Source organism: Falco cherrug, chromosome 4 (genome assembly GCF_023634085.1).
Source record: "Falco cherrug isolate bFalChe1 chromosome 4, bFalChe1.pri, whole genome shotgun sequence".
In the NCBI taxonomy this organism is placed as follows: domain Eukaryota; kingdom Metazoa; phylum Chordata; class Aves; order Falconiformes; family Falconidae; genus Falco; species Falco cherrug.
This window is the reverse complement of record NC_073700.1, coordinates 7,978,129-7,998,510: the sequence shown is the minus strand read 5'-3', so window position 1 is coordinate 7,998,510 and position 20,382 is coordinate 7,978,129. Positions and strand designations below refer to the sequence as shown.

At 54.3% G+C, this 20,382-nt stretch overlaps 1 protein-coding gene and 1 long non-coding RNA gene across 2 annotated transcripts; both read right to left on the bottom strand.

Annotated features, from left to right (window-relative positions):
- Positions 1–7: 7 nt before the first annotated feature.
- LOC129736082 (uncharacterized) lies at positions 8–944 on the bottom strand. Its single transcript, XR_008732258.1, has 3 exons — positions 753–944; positions 360–469; positions 8–96 (listed from the first exon to the last, which is right to left on the bottom strand). It is a non-coding gene; the product is annotated as an uncharacterized LOC129736082 (long non-coding RNA).
- Positions 945–16,373: 15,429 nt separating this feature from the next.
- LOC129736087 (maestro heat-like repeat-containing protein family member 6) lies at positions 16,374–20,378 on the bottom strand. Its single transcript, XM_055710329.1, has 10 exons — positions 20,280–20,378; positions 20,006–20,153; positions 19,689–19,867; positions 19,463–19,600; positions 19,161–19,275; positions 18,770–19,003; positions 18,014–18,190; positions 17,402–17,557; positions 16,824–16,925; positions 16,374–16,487 (listed from the first exon to the last, which is right to left on the bottom strand). Exons 2-10 carry the CDS (start codon positions 20,144–20,146, stop codon positions 16,374–16,376), a joined length of 1,356 nt encoding a protein of 451 aa, XP_055566304.1. The 5' UTR covers positions 20,147–20,153; positions 20,280–20,378.
- Positions 20,379–20,382: the final 4 nt, after the last annotated feature.

Sequence of the window (20,382 nt, the reverse complement as noted above, 5' to 3'; positions counted from 1 at the left end):
CACACGGATGCTGTAGGTGCCTGGGTCTCTCATGTTCTTGATGGCTAGGAGGATGATGTCTGCCCGGTCAGAGGGACGGAGGTATTTCGTGAACTTCTGCGGCATGAAGGAGAGGAAGGGAGATTTGTCACCTAGAGCATCCCCCAGAGCATCTTGGCTGTGCAGGGAGTGGGACGCAGAGCCAGGCTGCACTGGGCAGATGGACGGTGGGGGTCAGGGTGCCATGGGGAACCAGAGCTCACTGGAGGCCTTTGCCTCGCCCCTGCTCAGGATCGGCACAAGCCCCCGCTATCGCCATGCATCAGGTGTCCCTTCGCTCATGCTGATCCCGCCAGCCAGGAGCTGAAGGCCCTTCTTACCAAGAAGATTTCTCTGGCACTGCTGGTTTGCAAAAGCTGCTGGGGCTGCCTCGCTTGCCAGACCTCCTGGTGCTCCAGCTGCCCTCTGTCATGCGGCCAGCGCTGCCTGCCTGGGGAGGAGAAAACCCGGGGTGCTGAGAGAGAGGGTGCAGAGCTGGAGGTGCAGTCTGAGTGCTGGGCAGAAAAGGCACTGGCAAAGGACTGGGACGCCCTGACAGGTCTGTGGAGCAGATACGCAGGGAGGGTCCAGGGCTATTGTGAGCAGGGCTGAGAGGAAATGGCTCTTCAGACTGCAGGCAGGCAGGCAGGTTGTATGCGGCTTTCTCTGGCCAAGGAGGGTGGCCACTGGCTGCCCATGCTGGGGGGGACCAAGCCCGACACGGCCTCTCTTACTTCTCTGCTGCAGGATGAAGGTGTGCAGGTGATGGAGAGCGACTGCAGCCTCGTGGCGGGTCCTCTCATGCTTGCAGGTGCAGCAGAGAATGAGGTGCCCCACCAGCAGCCCCAGTATGGCAAACTGATGACTCTTGGAGCACTGGTGTCTGAGGACTATAGTTTGTGCAAAGCAGGAGCAGACCTGGGGGAAGAGAGGCAGTGCAGGCACAAGGTGAGGCCGGTCACAAGGTGAGCCGCAGCTGCTCCCAGAGCAGCCGGGCACCAGGCCGGAGCAGGGAAGCCAAGTTCCTGCCTGTGCCTGCGGCAGCCCTGCCCGGCCCTGCCCTGGGAGAGAGCGTGGACAGGGCAGGGACAGGGCAAAGACTCCTGCTCCCAGCCTCCTGCTGACTGGGTGCCCAACTTCCCCAGGAGGTGCCAGGGCTCCGGGCTGCAGGGACAGGGCAGTGGGACTGCCCAGACCAGGAGCTCGGTACCTGTGGCATGGAGCAGGTGGTGGTGAATTCGATCAGCGTGGCAATCCGCGCCATGGCCCTCTCCTGCACTGCTTCCCTCTGGGACTTGGTGAAGGGCAGCAGGACCTGGGAGGAGAAAAGCTGCTGGTGTGCCAGGGAGGTGGCATGGCGCAGCACGGCAGAGGCAGGCTTGCTCCGGGGCAATGCCTGGGATGGGGCATGTGTCCTTCTTGCCTCTCGCAGCAACCTGCTGCGGCCAGGCAGGTCGCCGCATCCCGCTCCTGCTGCTGCCTCTGCTGCCTTCCACTCCTTCCCCCTCAAACAACGTCCCTCCACCCCCCACCCAGGGACCCCAAGGCTCTGTGGTGACCAGCTCCCTGGGGAAGGGTGGTGGGGGCTCTGGGATATGTGCCGTGGTAAAGCTGGAGGGGGAAAGCCCCAGGGCTGGGCTCCCCTTGCCAAGCCAGACAGGCAGGTCTGTCTGGGCGGGAGTGTTGGGCAGGATGGGCAGCAAGCACGGCTGCAGAGGTGGGGTGAGCTGTGGCAGGAGAAGGGGCTCTGGCAGCAGCCAGGAGGCAAGGGGCTAGTGGGAGGGGCATGGCGGGGAAGGAGGGGCATTGCCTGCCCCATTCCTTGCACCAGGCGCTGGGTGGGTCACCGCTGGAGCCGGGGGTCACTGCCCATAGGGACCCTGTGCCAAGGCCAGACCTGCAAGACGTTCTGCAGCTCCAGGATGCCAAGCGTGCCAGCACTGCATACCAGCACCTGCAGCATGCTGTCCATCACGGCCATGGTCTGCGAGGGAGACAGAGTCTTGGGGGCAGCCCTGGAAGCCAGGGAGGGACGGCCATGGCCCTGCGGTGCCCAGGAAGGGACCCTGGGGCAGGGGATCTCCCCGTGGTTCACCCTGTGGCATACCTTGGAGTAGAGGGAAGCCTCGGGGTCCTGGGTGTCCTCCTGTGGGTGCTGGTAGAAGATGCTGCAGAAGCAGGCTTGGAGGAGGCTGCTTGTCTTCTCCTCCAGAAGCAGTCCCACTCTGCTGCAGGGACAAAGGGGTGCTCTTGGGGCCCAGCCAGGGAGAGGCAGACTCTGGGGCTGGAGACCTGGCTCGGCTCCCACGCCGCAGGGGTCATGTCAAGCCCCACGCTACTGACACTCAAGTTGAGGGGGAAAACCCTGTACCGCCCCCTGCCCCTCCCTCTCAGACCCAGCACTGGGGATGCCCCCCATATGGACGAGTGCTGTCGGGGCCACCTGGCACCGAGGAGGCCAAGCTGGGGGCCGGGGGCAGGTACCTCATGGAGGTGATGGCCAACATGGCTTGCTGCCGCACCGTGGTGCCCAGGTCGTCAGTGGGCTCCTGTTGCAGCAGCACCTGGGGAGCACAGCAGGGTGAGTCACGTCAGGATGGGGCAGTCTCCTTCACCCAGCAAGAGCCTGCGGGGCTGGCAGAGCCCCGGCTGCCCCCATCCTGGCACCCCCTCCCAACCCAGCACTCAGTGGTCCCAGGCCCCGTGGTGGCAAGTTCTGTGCCCATCACGGAGCCACAGGCTGGCCAAGGGACCTGCAAACATCATTGGGTCCAACCCCCAGCTCCAGTCGGGCCACGCCAGTGGCTTTAGAACATCTCCAAGGAGAGAAACCTGGAGCAGCGCTCCTTCGCACCCCCCTACCCGGCCAAGCCCTCTCCTGCCCCTGTGCCACTGCCCACTGCCCCTGGGCCTGCCTCTTGAGGCCTGACTGCTTGTCCCCTCACCTGGATGGTGTCCACCACCTCGCACTGAAAGTCGTTAAGCTCGTCCCACACGCTGGAGTCCATGCTGGCGGTGTCGCAGACGGTGCAGATGGAGGCCAGAAACTTCAGCTTCTGGTCTGCTTGCTGCCAGCCGAGGAGGGGACAGAGGGACAGACAGCGCTGATGTCTAGCTATGCATTTGATCCCCATTATCACATTGTAGTCAACATGAAGTGATTCACTTCTGCTCGGGAAGTTAGGGTCGCCATACGCCTGTAACTTTGTCCCAATGACAAGTGCCCTTGAAGGAGAACTCCAAGCCTGATAAGGGGAACACCTCACCCCAGGAGGTGCCAACAGCCCGTTACTTGCAACAAAGGCAAGAAGCCAGCGGAACGAGACTCTAACTAGGGGCAAGGTAAAGGCAGCCGGGGGGGGGGGGGGGGGGGGACACGCAACCACCGACTCCATTCAGGACTAAAGGACTCACCCTCACCCCTCCCTCAGACATGCAGTAAATGAAAAACACACTGTAACTTGAAATCAAAGCGAGAGATATATAGACCAACGGAAAGCTACCGCGCGTACTAATTACCAATAGCATCTTTTAGGCAGAGTTTGGAAAATACGTATGTATAACTAGACTGCATAAATGTTAATCTTGTTCTTCTGAGCTTTGGGCTTGCTTCGTAGAGCATCATCACCTAAGCCCCAGCTTTGCGCGAATCTGTAATAAAGAAATGCCTGGCCTCTGTGCGTCGCCTGGCTCTTGCCCAACGGGCGAAGGCGCACACTTTTTGGATAACAGTGTCAGTGGGGAGAGATAGCTGGGAGGGGGCATAGCCCCTGGCACCTTGTGAGCAGGGCATGTGGGCAGAAAGACTGGCCGGGAGGTAGGGGCACAGCCTCGTAGAAGTGGCCACGCATACCTTTGGTCTGATCCTGAGGAAGCCTCGGATGATGTCCAGGGTATTCTCTTCCTCCATGGGCGCAGCCAAGTCAGAGTGGCAGGAATCTGGCGGGCACAGAGCAGGCAGGGCTGGGGTCAGGCCGTGGGGAAAGCGCGAGCCCTCTGCCCAGCTCCTGGGGATGTCCCCAGCCCCAGCTCAAGGCTGGGACACTGGTGTCCCCTGCGCGCCCCAGGGGTGAGGGTGCGATGCTGGAGGGCAGCACCAGGAGGGGGCCCCGGTGTGCCTGGGTGAAGGATGCACTGGTACCAGGGGCAGGGAGGGTCCCTGCCGCAGGGATGCTGTGGCAGGGCCGGGTCTTTGGCTGCTGCCCCATGGGAGCCTGGCTGCCAGCCTGGCCGGGGGCTGCGAGTCTGGGGCAGGGCAGGGCAGGGTGAGCAGCGTGGGCAGCCCCCTTCCCACGATGCCCTCACACTCACGCGCATGCAGCAGCGGGAACGTGCACAGATTGTTGGGCTTCAGCCGTGATCTGGGAGCTGGGGCAGCTCTGTCCTTCTCCTGCCAGGACTACCTGGGATGGCTGGCGGGTATCCTCGACATCCTGCGGCAGGGAGAGAGGAAAGGGGTGAAGGGAAGCCTGCACCACCCGGGGCTGCCCTGCCAGGGGCGGTGGGGCAGAAGTAGCTCTGTTCAGGGGGCTCCTTGCCACCAGCCTGCCCCAGCACCTTCCTCCCAGACACTGTGGGGGCAGCACTGGGTGACACGGCACGTCACAAAGTGCCCCACTGTGACCCTTCCTGATGCCCCAGGGCCCCACTGACCGCTCCTTGCCCCAGGGGGTTGGGACTGACTCCCTCTTCCTCCTTCTCCCTCTATGGGGCTGGGGTTCATCTAGACTGGGGGCATGCCACTTGTCGTAGGGACCCCTCTGTCACCTCGCTCCTGGGGCCGCACCCGCTTGTGGCCAGGCTGAGCTGGGGCTCAGCCCCCACACCGTCAGGCACGCCGAGGCTCTTCTCTCTTCCACCTGGGGCTCGGGACAAGGCCTGCGCGGCTCCCCTTGCTCCAAGGCTGGTGGGCACACAGGGACGACAGACGCCCTCCCGTGCGCTCAGCCGCAGCCGCACAGACTGGCACTGGTGGGGTCACTCGGGTTACCCTGGTCACTGTTGCCATGGTGCAGGGCACTGTTCCATCATCCCTTGGCTGGAAGCCGGGCGGGGGCGGGGGGAGTCCCCCTGCTCCTCACCCCAGCCCCACTGGGCCCAGCCCAGGCCTGCTGGGCCAACCTGGCGAGGCGAGCTTTAAAGCGAAGGATGCAGGGGGAGGGCTGCAGTGCGGCAATGCTCGTGCCATCACCTGCGCCTGGGGCCTAGGCCAGGCCAAGCAGAGCAGCGATGTGTGTTCCTTAGCTGCCTCCCGAGATGAGTCCCAGAAGGCCAACCGCCTCCAGGCTGTGCATGGCGGCGGTGGATCCTCTTGCACCCCTCCCGGGAAACCTGTGTGCTCGATCGCCTCTCTGCAGTGCCCATACACCCACACACGCGGCACAGGGAATCACCAGGAAGAATGAAAGATCTGTGTGCGGTCGCAGGGCCATGATCTCATTGCGGTTACGGAGACATGGCGGGATAGCCTCCACGGCTGGGATGCTGTCGTGGGTGGCTGTGTACTTTTTAGAAAAGAGGCCAGCAGGGAGAGGTGGTGGAGTTGCTCTTTGTGTGAGGGAGCAACGGGAAGGTCTCGAGCTCTCCCTTGGGGTGGGTGCAGGACGAGTCAAGAGGTTACGGGTAAAGATGAAGGGGCCCGCCAACACGCGGGATGCCGTTGTAGGTGTTTGCTACGGGCCACCTGATGAGGGAGGGGAAGCCAGTGAGGCCTTCTACAGACAATGGCAGGCAGCCTCACGATGCCAGGCCCTGGTTCTCATGGGGGACTTCAGCCTCCCTGATACCTGCTGGAAAGACAACCCAGCTAGGCTGACACAGTCCAGGAGGTTTCTGCAGAGCACCGACGGTAACTTTTTGACGCAGGTGGTGGAGGAGCCAACGAGGCAAGGTGTGCTCTTAGAGCCTGTCTTTGCAAGCAGAGGGCTGGTTGGGGATGTGAAAGTTGAAGGCAGCCTTGGCCGCAATGACCATGAGATGGCGGAGTTCAGGGTCCTGTGCTGAGGAAGCGAGCCGACAAGTAGGATTGCCGCCCTGGCCTTCAGGAGAGCTAACGCTGGCTTCTTCAAGGACCTCCTTGGAGGAATGCCATGGGTGAGGGCTCCAGAAGGTACTCGCCAGTTCAAGAGAGACAAGGAAGTACTGGAGAGGGGCCAGCAGAGGGCTACAAAGATGGTGAGGGGACTGGAGCATCTCCCTTAGGAGGACAGGCTGAGGGGGCTGGGCCTGTTCAGCCTGCAGGAGAGAAGACTCAGGGGGGATCTGTCACATCCCAGCTATGAGGAGGGAGAGAGCGACTCAGACTCGCAAATGCCCTTGGTGTGGGTTGCGCTGAGGTAACACCCAAGGTCCGTACCTAAACATCAACTTTAATGGAACAAACACCCAGTAAACATTGACCCTTTCACAATTATATCCAACCAAGCTATGTGGCTTTAGGAGAAGCTGGGGTAGGCCTTGTATTACTTTAGGAGAAAAAGCTGAGGCGGCAGGGGCGCGACATCGGGCAAGACAGCTAGAGAGAGAGGGAGATCACCACTCCTGGATCCAGCGCCGGAGCTGCCAGCAGGGCTGTTGGACAAAGAGTCCCAGAGGCTTCTACGTGTGCCTAGTTGGGAGCCCCAGTCCCTGGGCTCCTGGAGCCTTCTCTCGCCCCAGCTGCAGGAGTGGCTGAGGCCAGGCGGCCAGGGGAAGGGCCACCAGCCCCCGTGCCTGTCACTGCCTCCGGCACCTTCCCTCAGGGCGCTGCCTGGGCTCTGGGCACCGCACCTGGGCCTCGGCCCGACGGGATCTTATCAATGGGACAAGGGGCAACGGGCACAAACGGCCACACAGGTGTTATAGATTTGCTAATAAGTGAAGATTGATTGACTTTATTTGATTGATTATTTGATTTTATAAAATTATTTTATAGAATAGAAAGATAGAGGGATAAGAAATCTATTTTAATGAAACTTAAAGTTGCACAGCAAAAGCTGCTATGAGATCCTCTGTACATCCCGTACCAGGGCTAGAAGAATGGGCTACAACCACTGTTAAAACTTTGGTAATAACTTCAGGGTTTGAAAGGTTTCTTTGTATTTGACCAGTCTTCTGTAGGTAGAAGGTGTATTGAAGTGTCAGAATATGAGATGAATGGTAACCGAGGAGAGTCGACTGGAACAGCTTGTGCTTACCTGCCAAGAAACCGTGAACTTTAGTAAAAGGTAATTCCGGCAGGGGGAGATCACGACCACCGACTCATATACCACCTACCCAAATCGTACCCCAGAGCCATTTCTAGACCTTTCTAAGCTCTACTGCGCAGAATCGGATATAGGAGGAGAATATGTTAATGCTTTGCGGGAAATATCATGGTTATGCATGAATACTTAATGAATATGTATGAATAAGTTCTATATATGGTGTCTAATTTTGAGACTTGGTGTGCGTTGATCGTGAGAGGACTCGCTCACGCACCCGGCCGTCAATAAAGAAGTGTCTGCTTATCTACATCACATTGGTGTCGATAAGTTCTTCATTCCGAGATTTCGGTAACAGTTTTGGCGACCCAGATGGGACCTCGCTGAAGGAGACCGGAGTAGTCGGGGACCTGATCGGTTCCAGCCGGCACCGAGGATTTCTCAGGGATACCCATTGATCCCCGATCCATAAGGCTCTTTGCGAGGTTCCCTGGATTTTTGGTAAGACACTTCTTTTTCTAATTGTAGTTAGTGGGTTAGCGTCCCAGTAAAGTAAGTGCACTAGAGGAAGTGGGTAGGAGTCCCACTATAATAAGTGTATGGTAAGGAGTGGGTTAGAGTCCCACCGGTGGGTTTGAGTCCCACTGAGTAAGTCTGCCTGTCAGACGCGGTGAAAGCTGCGCAGGGTAGGACTAGGAGTCTGCCCGTAAGACATAAGCGAAAGCTATTGCAGGGTTGGACAAAAGTGGAAACAAGAGAACCTATATGCTATAGTGTTCTCTAAAGTAGTGCCTCTAACAAGAAGTTAGAAGGGTTTTGTGGGGTTTTTTTTGATACGGAATGTTTTCTTGTGTTTGTGTATTGAGGTGAAAATTAAGAAGTGTATAATATTGTGTTTTATGTCTTTGTTTAAAGTAACTGTGGGAAAGTGTGAGTGTGGCTGTAAGGGTGAGACGTGCAATTGAGCACAAAAGCGAGTGTGGAGAGTGGATCCGCGGATGAGAGTGACAGAGTTGAATAATTGTGTATTGTACTGTGAGTGATTATACCAGGGCATCTAAGTTAACTCGCTTGTTTAAAAGTAAAAGCATGGGTAATCTTGCTGTAAATGACAAAATCCCGAAAAATTCTTTGTTGGGATGTTTATTGGCACATTGGGGAAATTTACATGATGATCTGCAAAAGAGCCAGATGATTGAGTATTGTAATAATTTGAGTATTGTAATAATTGGTGGCCTTTGTACATATTGGATGATCAGGAAAAGTGGCCCATGAATGGGACACTGAATTATAACGCTATTCTGCAGTTAATGCTGTATTGTAAAAGAGAAGGGAAATGGAATCAAATGCCAAATGTGGATTTGTTCTTGTACTTAAGACAAAGAAAGGATTGGCAGGATGAATGTAAGCTAACTATTAGAGATAATTTGGTAATGGCTATAACTTCTGATAATAAGAAAGTGGGGAAAAAAATGCTGTTCAAATTGTGAGATTGGGAGTGGATACAGGAGCGACATTTTTTTTTATTAAATACCTGTAAAGGAAAAATTGGAACAAAACCAGGCCATTCCTGCAACCCCTGGATTTGAAATTTGGAAATAAGATAATTACACATGAATTTTTGTATGTGCCAGAATGTCCGATACCCTTCTTAGGAAGAGATTTGTTATCCAAATTAAATGCACAAAGTGTTTTTGACGAAGGAGAACTTTTCTTGAAAATACCTGAGTCAAAACCGGGAGAAATCCTGATGATACAAGAAAAAGTAAAGGAACAAGAAATTCCACCGGAGGTGGATTTGGCAGCGATCCCTACTGTATGGGAAACAAATATTCCTGGTAAATCGAAACTAGCAGAACCTGTTAAAATAGATTGGAAGGAAGGCGCAGGAACAGTGAGAATTAAACAAGATCCAATCAAATCAGAAGTGAGACAGGAATTGAAGAAATTGATTGATACATTTTTGGAGTATAAAATTTTGGAAGAATGTGAATCTGAGTATAATACTCCTATTTTACCAGTCAGAAACCCTCGGGTGAATATAGGCTGGTGCAAGACTTGAGAGCAGTAAACTAAATAGCTCAGGATATTTATCCTGTAGTAGCAAACCCTTATACACTGTTAACAGCATTAAGGGAGACTTATCAGTGGTTTACAGTGCTTGATTTAAAAGATGCTTTCTACTGTATACCTTTGGAAAAGGAAAGTAGAAAACTGTTTGCTTTTGAATGGGAAAATCCTCAAACCGGGCGAAGGATGCAGCTGACACGGACTAGATTACCCCAAGGATTTAAAAACAGTCCAACTATTTTTGGAAATCAGTTAGCAAAGGAACTTGAAATCTGGAAACAGGATAAATCAAGACCTGGGCATTTACTCTTACCATATGTGGGTGACATACTGATTGCTACAGAAGAAAGATTTACTTGTATACAGGTGACTATTGACCTCTTTAATTTCCTGGGACTAAATGGGTACAAGGTATCCAGGAAGAAAGCCCAAACAGCCTACCAGACTGTGATATATCTGGGCTTTGAGATTTCAAAAGGACAGCGACAATTAGGAAAAGATCGCAAAGAAGCTATTTGTGGTATACCTGAGCCGAGAAATATTCCTGAACTCAGAGCATTTTTGGGAATGACTGGGTGGTGTCATCTTTGGATTATGAACTATGGGCTAATAGCTAAACCGCTGTATGAGGCCCAAAAGAATTCTCCCTTTGTATGGGGCCCACCACAGCAAAGGCTTTTGTAGAGTTAAAACGTGCCTTAATGTCTGCACCTGCTTTGGGACTTTTGGATTTAACCAAAGATTTTCAGTTGTTTGTTCACGAAAGGCAGCACCTTGCACTGGGAGTGTTAACCCAGAAGGTAGGAAGCTGGAAATGACCAGTCGGATATTTCTCTAAACAACTGGACACAGTGAGTAAAGGGTGGCCAAACTGCCTTCGAGCAGTGACAGCAACAGTGATGCTCATGCAAGAAGCTCGGAAATTGACTTTGGGAAGAACAATAACAGTCTATGTCCCACACATGGTGATAACTGTTTTAGAACAAAAGGGGGGACACTGGCTGTCTCCGAGCCAAATGATGAAGTACCAGGTAGTACTGACTGAACAAGATGATGTGATTTTAAAGACAACTAACCTGGTAAATCCTGCAGTGTTTTTAAGTTCCATACAGGAAGAAGGACAACTGGAACATGACTGCTTGGCTACCCTCGAGTATGTTTACTCCAGTCGCGAAGACTTGAAGGATGTACCATTGGAGCGATCAGACTGGGAATTGTATGCTGATGGAAGCAGCTTTATGGGACAAGGAGTCCGATACGCTGGATATGCGGTAACAACAGAGACTACAGTTATAGAAGCAGGAGCATTGGCGAGTACTACATCAGCCCAGAAAGCGGAACGTATTGTCTTGATTCAAGCCCTAGAATTAAGTAAAGACAAGAAAGTAAATATCTGGACAGATTCAAAATATGCCTTTGGGGTAGTGCATGTCCATGGGGCTTTGTGGAAAGAAAGAGGGCTATTGTCCTCTCAAGGATCAAACATTAAGCATCAAAAGGAAACTATACAATTATTGCAAGCAGTTCAAAAGCCAGATCAAGTAGCAATCATGCACTGTAAGGCACATCACATTGGGAATACAAAAATAATAGCTGGGAATAATTTAGCTGATAAAACAGAAAAAAAAAAGAAAAAAAAAGGTAGCAAAGAAACAAGCATTGCAAATGGCAAGAATTCCTTCTCAAACAGTAACCCTTCCTAGGGAAAAACAGAGATTCAGAGGAAGATGACAAATTGGGTCAGTTATTAAACGCTAAGAAAAACTTAGCTGGGTGGTGGATAACTCCTAATGGACAGGTAGTAATTCCACCTCTTGTGATGAGAGAGATAATTCAAACGAGGCATCAAGAATGTCACTGGGGGGCAGAAACCTTAGTAACATCTTTACGAAAGCAGGTAAGATCAGTTAAGATGTTGGGAATAGCTAAAATGGTAACTGCAAAGTGTGAAGTATGTTTGAAAAATAATCCAGTGATTAAGAAAAAGGTTCAAATGGGTAGACTGAAATCTGGTACAGAACCTGGAGATTATTGGCAAGTAGATTTTTCAGAGTTACCTAGACAAAATGGGTACCGGTACAACCTGGTAAGGGTTGATACTTTTACAGGATGGCCAGAAGCCCTTCCCTGTCGCAGCACACAAGCAAAAAGAGGTTGTGAAGTGGTTGTTACAAGAAATAATTCCGAGATTTGGAGTTCCTATTGGAATTTCCTCTGACAGAGGTCCACCCTTTGTTGCTGAAGTAGTCCAAAGTGTTAGCAAAGTATTGGGTAGTAATTGGGATTTGCATGCGTCTTGGAGACCACAATCTAGTGGAAAAGTGGAGAGGAGGAAGCAAACTTTGAAACGACAAATAAGTAAAATTTGTCAAGAAACCAGTCTAAAGTGGCCTCAGGCACTTTCATTTGCATTATTATGAGTCAGGGTACAGCCAAAGAGTGGAACCTCGGTCAGTCTTTATGAATTATTATATGGAAAACCATATGAGTCTCTAGAGCCAAATCTAAACATACATGTAAAAGGAAAACAAGATGCCCATAACTATTTGCTTTTTCTAAGGAAAACTTTGGCTGCGATTTGGAGTGCAGTAATTTGGAATAGACCTTTACCCCTGGAAAATTCAGTGCATGATTTCCAACCAGGAGACTATGTCTATGTGAAGACCTGGACCTCCGAACCTTTGCAGGAGCGCTGGAGAGGACCTTTCCAGATACTGTTAACCACTTTTACAGCTATCAAGATAGCAGAATCAGATGCTTGGATACACTATACTCGAGTGAAGAAAGCACCTACTCCATGGAAGATTGTCAGTCGTGACCCAGAGACTTGAAAATTGACACTGAAACATGTCTAATTTTTATATTGGATTTTATTTTGGTCGGTAGTGTTGGTGGCATCATGGGCTGGCTTGGTGGACAGGAACAAAAGACAAGTAGAAACAGAACAAGTGATTGAAATTCCCAAACAAATGGCTGAGGAAAATTTGATGGTAGGATTGACTAAAGAATTTGCCAATTTACAAAATGTCACGCAGATCACTGCCTGTTTGCCAATACCGAGGGCAGTAGGTGAATCTATTCCATGGGGAATGTTAACCATGAATCTGACCAATCTGGAATGTAAAAATGAGACCACCTATTGTGAACAAAGGCCAGTAACTCAATGGTATGAACAAGTAAAGGTTATCAGAAAACAGTGGAAGTCGCCAGGGAAAGAAACAGATTGTAAAAAACTATTGAATTATGATTTTATAACAGGATCCCGACCTAGTGCCATAGCTTGAGTTCTCTTTCCTGGGGGTCCAAATCCCCAGTTAGGATGGTGTTCTTATGATGAACAACTTGAAACCAATGTGAGCAGAAGTGTCATGAAATGGAAGTGTAACAAAACGGGCCAAGGTGCCCACTTAGTAGAACAATGGGACTCTATACGGTCTATGTCCATATTTTCCCATTTTCAGTATATGGCAAGAACTTCTTGGTGTTTGACCTGGGATGGAAAAGTTTTTTCAGTATTACCCTGGGTCAATGATAGGTCAACTTCATCGGGAGAAGGAAAATAAAATAGTGCCATGGTGGAAATGTGAAAAAGTGTATGATTGCAGTAATGCAGACTTAGTAATCCAAAGAATTCCTCCGTTGGCCGCTGCTTTGAAATAGGGTTGTTTCTGTCGAGGTCTTAAGAATATTTTCAATTTAACCGGCACTTTTACAGTTAGAAAAGGAACTTTGTTTAGTTGCAGAAAAACTACTATTCGAAGTCCAGGACATTTAGTTTGGGCATTAAGTGATGGAACCTGGACATCACATTTACCATTAGAAGGTAAGGTGAAAGAAATTACTTTAGGCATGCCAACATTGTGTCCAGTTTGCAAGAAATCACCCTTTAGAGGATCTTTAGAGAATTTAGAATTGAAACGAATAAAGAGATCTGAGATAAATGATGATATTTGGAATGAACCATCTACAGGAGTGAAAATTGGCTGGGCACTTGAATCACTTTTAAATCCTATAGCTTCATATAGAAACAGAGCATGGCTCTATCAGTTAACTGGTCAAGTGGAAAAATTAGCAAACGTTACCAAAAAGGGGTTTAAGGAATTGAATATACAATTACAGGCGACCTCCAGAATGACTTTACAAAATAGAATGGCATTAGATATGCTCCTACTTAAAGAACACGGAGTATGTGGATATCTCAAGGATAAGCTGGACCACTGTTGTATCCACATTTCAAATGTCACACAAGATGTGGAGCATGATTTGGATTTATTAGATAAAATTGAAAAAGAAACAGAATCAATTCAAGAAGATATGTCAGAAGACTGGTTGGGGAAAATTTTTAACAAACTGGGATGGAATTTGAGCTCTTGGATACAATCCATAATCAAAACTTTGTTTCTGTTACTAATTGTAATTCTGATGATCGTGCTAGTATATGCAAGTTTGAAGAAACAGTTTACCAACAGAATTTCAGTCAATCGTATGAGAGAAGTACCAACTATTCCATCAAGACATAGTCCACCACCAAAATATGTTGAAACAAATGATATGTAAATAATGTGAAAGTACTGAAAAATGATTTTCAACACTTTCAAAGGGGGGAAATGTTATAGATTTGCTAATAAGTTAAGATTGATTGACTTTATTTGATTGATTATTTGATTTTATAAAATTATTTTATAGAATAGAAAGATAGAAGGATAAGAAATCTATTTTAATGAAACTTATAGTTGCACAGCAAAAGCTGCTATGAGATCCTCTGTACATCCCGTACAGGGCTAGAAGAATGGGCTACAACCACTGTTAAAACTTTGGTAATAACTTCAGGGTTTGAAAGGTTTCTTTGTATTTGACCAGTCTTCTGTAGGTAGAAGGTGTATTGAAGTGTCAGAATATGAGATGAATGGAAACTGGGGAGAGTCGACTGGAACAGCTTGTGCTTACCTGCCAAGAAACCGTGAACTTTAGTAAAAGGTAATTCCGGCAGGGGGAGATCGCGACCACCGACTCATATACCACCTACCCAAATCGTACCCCAGAGCCATTTCTAGACCTTTCTAAGCTCTACTGCGCAGAATCGGATATAGGAGGAGAATATGTTAACGCTTTACGGGAAATATCATGGCTATGCATGAATACTTAACGATATATGTATGAATAAGTTCTATATATGGCGTCTAATTTTGAGACTTGGTGTGCGTTGATCGTGAGAGGACTCGCTCACCCACCCGGCCGTCAATAAAGAAGTGTCTGCTTATCTACATCACATTGGTGTCGATAAGTTCTTCATTCCGAGATTTCGGTAACACAGGGAGCTCCTTCCCTTCCGAGCAGGAGGAGATGGGCTTTGCTGTGGGGGTGTCACGGCCTGGGGTGGGCTGCCCCGGGGCTGGGCAGTCTCTGGAGGCTCTCAAACCCCGCCTGGCCGTGACCCTGAGCGGCCGGCTCCTCTGGGAGCTGCTTTTGCAGGGCCTTGGGCTGGATGGCCTCCAGAGGTCCCTGCCAGCCCGGACCAGTCTGATTCTGCCGCTCTGTGCGGAGGCGCGGGGCCGACCCGCGGTGCTGAGGGGCGGTGGGGCCGCAGGGGCAGCGGGGTCGGGAAGGCGGTGGCGTGGGCTCTGAGGGGCCGGTGTGCGGGACAGCCGGGAGCGGGCAGCCCGGCGGGCAGCGGGAGCGCCCTTCGGCCGGCCTCTGTGCCGCCACAGGCTCACCGCCCCGGCCATAGGTGGCCAAAGACTGTTGCCGTGCATGCCCGGGGCATCGTGGAGGGGCTGCTGGCTGCCCGCAGGTGGTCTCCCCTTTGGAGACTGGTCAAAGGCTTGGGCTTTGTTTGTTGGGCTTTGTTGATGGCTCAACAGAGGGCTTGGTTTTGCAGTGTGCCCTCTTACTGCTGCTCTCGTGACGTGCTGGGCAGCAGTGGCTGCAGGGCAGGTGGGGACAAGCGGCACGGGCAGGAGGCAGAGCTGCCCATCCTGCTGGGGACATGGAGGGGCCTGTGCTGCTGGAGCCAGAGCATCGGCGGCTTGGTAGCCCCTGGGCTCGGCCACGTCAGCCCCAGGCAGTGCAGGCTGCTCAGACAGTGGGTGGCAGAAAAAGTCATTTATTCCGGCAGCGTGGCCCTGGAGAGGGGATGGAAGGCATTGCTTTCAAGTTCTGCTTCGGCTCCACCTTGGGCTTCTCCCCTCTGCTTCACAGCCCAGTGGAGCAGCTGGCACTTTATGGCAAAGGCGAAGCATGAGGGCACGTCTTTGCCCTGGACCACTGGAAAGAGCAGTTGTCCCGCCGCTCTCCAGAGGACGCCAGCTCCTCTGGGGCTGAGGTGTCTTCTTCCCTGTTAGCCTTCAGGAAGAGAAGCCTGCAGAGCATCCTCGGGCTGGGGCTGCTGCTTCGTCTCTGCCTGAGCAGAGCCCTCGCTGGGGGTCGAGTGCCACCTCCCCCATGTCCTTGGCAGCCATAAGCGCAGTAATCACAGGTTAAACCACCCCTTACAGCCTTCGTCGTCCAAGGATGAGGAATGTCTGAGTTGCCAGGGAGGAGACCAGGGGGCTGGTGTCTTTCATTGCGCCTTTAAGGACTGTGGGGACAAAGCAGCAGAGGTGAGGTGACAGCCCTGTGTCCCCTCCAGGCAGGGCACACTGCCCCCTGTGATTGCCAGGGCCAGGAGGCAGCCAGGGGACAGGTGGCTCGGCTGGAAGCTGCTTCTCAGGAATAGCCCCCTGCAGAAACACCCCGTCCCCCCTAGGCACGCTGGGAGCAGATCCCCCCTTGCCCAGGTTGCGGGGGGGAGCTCCGTGCTATCTCCTTCCTCCTCCCCACTGCCCTCGCTCACCATGTCGGATGTACTCCAGGTACCACTGCTCACGCAAGCACCGCCCAACGAGCCCTGGAGCAACACAGTGTGTCAAGGATGCTGCTGCCGCTCAGAGACCCTTGCAGCCAGCCCACCTGGCTGCACGGTCCCCCCGGGAGGGCTGACCCCGGAGTGCAGCATCAGGGAGGGGATGGATGAGCCTCCTGCCAGCCCCACCTGTGCAGGCAGGGGCAGGAGGGGGTGAAGGGGTGCCCCATAGGTCCTGTGCTGGGACACAGGGACCCTGGGAGTCATGGCTCACCGATGAACCTGACAGCCTCCCATCGCAGGGGCTCCTGCGAGCTGTGCAGGTAATGCAGGCTCTGGTGCAGGTAGGCCATAGCCCTGCTCCTCTTCTTGGCCAGCTGGAGAGAGGAGAAGGGTGCAGGGTCGGCGCAGAGCTGCCCCCGCGTTTGGCCATCCCTCCACCCAGGGCCATCCCCCTTCCCCCCAGCAGGACATCCCCAGCTCCCCACTGTGTGGCACCGGGGTTCAGAGGGAGCATCAGGCTCCCAGGGATGCAGGGGTGCCATCCTAGTGGCAGGGTCCCCTTGGGGACCCCAGGGGCAAAGGCAATGCGGAGCAGAGCCTGCTCCAGGAGGGTGTGTGCAGCCAAGGGGGCACAGCCCTCCACCCCCCCCGCAGGGCACAGGGCAGGGCTTGCCCGGGGAAGATCCCAGGGGTGTTGGGGCTCTGCTTACCAGGCACTCGCTGATCCTCCATGCCTGCCCGGTCGCAGCCATGTGCACCAGCTGCCTCCACTTCAGGAACAGGCCAGCACTGCAGAGGGCTTCCTGGGAGGCCTGGTGAGCAACAGAGATGCCACCACCATCATCGAGGGCGCAGGACCCTGTGTCCTCCCTCTTGGCGGGGCTCAGAACCTCTTCTACCCCATGCCAGCAAGACGCTCCAGCTGGGAATTGGTGCTGTCACCATGTTCAGCACCCCGGGGAAGAGAAGGACAATCACCCTCTCTGACTGGAAGGCCGTCAGGGCTTCAGTGCTTTGGCCCTGGGGGCCCCAGGCTGTTGTGGAGCTGTAGCTCAGTCTCTGGGGCTGCAGGACCCATGCCAGGGGCTGTGCGGAGGGAGCTGGGTAGGAAAGGGACCCACCTCCCCGTCCACCTGGGCAGCAGCAGGAAAAGGGCAGCAGTGGGCAGGGAGGGGGGCTCTGCCTGGCCCTAGGGACTCAGCAAGCTAGACCTCCCAGTGGCACACATTTGAAGGGTCCAGTGTCAGCATTGCCGGGCCCAAAGGACCGGTCAGGCTAAGAATCCCACCTTGGCCACACTTTTGTTCTGATCGTGCAGGTGCAAGAGCAGTGGCAGCAGGCTGCTCCACACCTTCTTCTTCATCTTCTTCTTTTCAGCGCCCACCACGAGCCACATCACGCTTTGGAAGAGGTGGATGGATTGCTCCCGCACAGTGTCCAAATGCTGGGGAAGGAGGGGAGGAGGACCTCAGCCCCAAGCGCAAGCCCATGGCAAGCGAGGGGCTGACGTGGAGGTGAACTTCCCCCAGATGGCTGCAGGCAGCCCTGCTCCATAAGGGAGTGCATGAGCCGTGGCATGCAGAATGTCTGTGCAGAGGGGCTGGGGGCCGGAGAGGGAGACCCTGTGGAGGACTGGGGGATGCTGCCAGGGCAGGGTGCACATTGGTGTTGCTCAGCACACCGGCTGCTGTCCTGCCACCCCCGTCCGCCCTGCGGCAAGGAGGCCGAGCCAGGGTGAGTCCACGCTGGGGGTTTGGGGTGCAGCACGGAGTCACCGAGGGCAGCGACAGTGCCTGGGGGCTGCAGGGCAAAGCATCCTCCTGCAGAGCATGGGGGCTGCAGTGGGAGACGCGAGGGAGGTGCTCAATGAGGGGAGCATGGGGCTCTCCGCCAGCCTTACATTGTCAAAGAGTGGCTGGAGCTTGTCAGCCAGCGCCGGGGCAATGAGGCTGGGCTTCTTCCCCGCCGGAAGCTGGAGCATGTTGTCAAGCACGGAGAGGGCCACGGCGCTGCCGTCGCTGTCATCAGCCTGCAGCCGCTCCATGACGTACGGCAGCAGGACAAGGGTTTTCCTTGCCTGTGTGAGACACGCCACCTCATTTTTGTGAAGCAGCAAGTGACCGCAGGGCTGAAAACCCTCCCCGTGAGCACTGGCCTCCCCGCTGGCTTCTCAGCAGGCAGCATGGGTTAGGAGGGCAAGCGCCTGGCAGACAGGGCTCCCTGGCACGGCCATGGGAAGAGCAGGGTGTGCAGGGGGAGGACAGACAGCTCTGGCTCCTTGCCAGACCCTCGGCTGCCCCCTTTTGCAGCAGACCCCCTGAGCAGCCTGGTGGGTGACCAGCGCTGCTTGGAAAGCTGCGCGAGCTGCCAGCAGGCCCTGCGTTTCATCCCGGGGCTCATCACCCCACGGCCACGCTCTGCAGACCCCACACTCGGGCTGGTGGCTCTGCTGCCATCATCCCTGCTGGGACGTGCTGTTCCCCTCGGCACTGCTGCCTCTCCCCTTGCCATGGGGCAGTGGGCCAGGGACGCGGGAGAGCTGGCTGCAGCTGGCTCAGCTCCCCATGCCCAGAAAAGCCCAAGCCGCCGCGTTACCTACCACCCACAGCTCTGCCATGGGCTGTTGTCCTGGCTGCCCCAGCTGCCCCCTACTCACTGTGTCAGGCCTCTCGGTGAGCCTGAGGATGGCCCTGAGCACCAGGGTGGGCATCCCCAGGCACTGGCTCTGCAGATACGTGGGGAAGATTGCCAGGGCACAGTCCAGCTCTTCACTGAGGCCAATGCAGCCCACCATCTGAAACACACGCAACGGGAGCTGGAGAGGTGCAGCGCTGGCTCCAGCCGTCAGCTCAGGCAGGGCAAGGCCAAGCCTGAATGGAGGCAGCAGGGACTGCGGAGAGCCCCCGTGCCCCACACCACACTGGTTGCTCGCCTTGCTCCTCCGTGGTACCAGCCAGAGCCCACCTGCTGCCCCAGCTGCTGCTGCAGCAGCGGGCATGGGAGAACTGAGCATCGGAGGGAGCTTGGAGCAGTGCCATCAGGCTCACCTCAACAAAGAAGACCATGGCAACCATCTCCCAGGAGGGGTTCTCCACATAGAGGAGCTCTGCCAGATGGCGGAAGATGGTGGAGCGCAGGGATCTTGGGGTCTTCATCATCTCCCTGGAAGGGGGAAGGAAGCACTGTCAGGCCTGAGCCAGGCGGGCACATCTCTGGGGTTCGCACCAGTGTGGTCATCACTGGACTGCAGCACTTTCTCCAAGCAGTGGGGACCCCCTGCCATCAGCCCCAAGGGAGGGGGTGGGGTGGGGTGCACAGTCCCCCAGGAGTGTGGAGAAGGGGCTCTCACCTGGCCACGATGCGCACTCCCATGAGGTGGGTCTGGGCACTGAGCAGCATGTCCCAGCCACCCTGCGCCTTGATGGCCAGCATGTGGCTCTCAAGGCCCATCCTGCAGAGCAGCACCGTCATGGCCTGCACCACAGACCTGCACGAGGAGAAATGCTCAGCTCCCACCGGGACCCCTGGCTTGGCTCCAGGTGGCTGGCAGGGACGAGCGGACAGGGATGGCGCACCTGATAGGAGCAATCAGACCCTGTTGGTGGCCCGTCCAGAAGCTTAGCACCTCCTCTGGCGTCAGCTCTGTGGTGAATGACACTTGGAAAAGCAGTGCCAGGAAAAGCCGGGGGAAAATGGCTTCCGCGTCCCGTGGGCAGCTGGACTGCAGGAGGATCTTGCTTATGGTCCTGGCTGCCTGCAGAAGACACCAGACACGGACATCTCCCTGACCCCTGGGGAGGCCAAAGCTTGGGGCGGGCATGGAAGGGAAGGGGTGGCCCCAGAGAGCTGAGAGCAGCCCCGGAGGTCAGTGAGGCCTCATCCAGCAACTCACAGCCAGGGAGAGGATGCGCGGGTTGTCCTTGGTAGAGGCGGAGGTCTTGTGCAGCGACTGGTTCATCATCACGTTGATGAGCTCCTGCAGCACCTTCTTCGCAGCCTGGGGCTCAAAGAGCATCACCGTCCACATGGTCATGGCGACACTGTGGAGAACCAGGGCTCTGTCAGTGGGGACACCCAGGAGTAAGGCCGGCCTGAAGTCCCTTGGGAGGGTCTTGGGGCCCCTCTGCCAGTGTGAGAGCAGCCCTAAAGTCTGGTGAGCCCCGTACTAGGTGCATGTTGGGGAGCACTGCAGCAGGCCGGCCACCACCTCGCTGGGGTGTTTGTCTGCCAGCACGCGCAGGGCCCTGTCCAGGCTGTTGACGGCTACCA

Coding starts and splice junctions, on each gene's coding strand:
- LOC129736087 (XM_055710329.1), bottom strand. CDS start 20,146: ATGACCATGTGGACGGTGATGCTCTTTGAGCCCCAGGCTGCGAAGAAG. Junction 18,191..18,769: donor TCACCGAGAGGCCTGACACA/GTGAGTAGGGGG, acceptor TGTCTCACACAG/GCAAGGAAAACCCTTGTCCT. Junction 16,488..16,823: donor GGAGGATCAGCGAGTGCCTG/GTAAGCAGAGCC, acceptor TCCTCTCTCCAG/CTGGCCAAGAAGAGGAGCAG.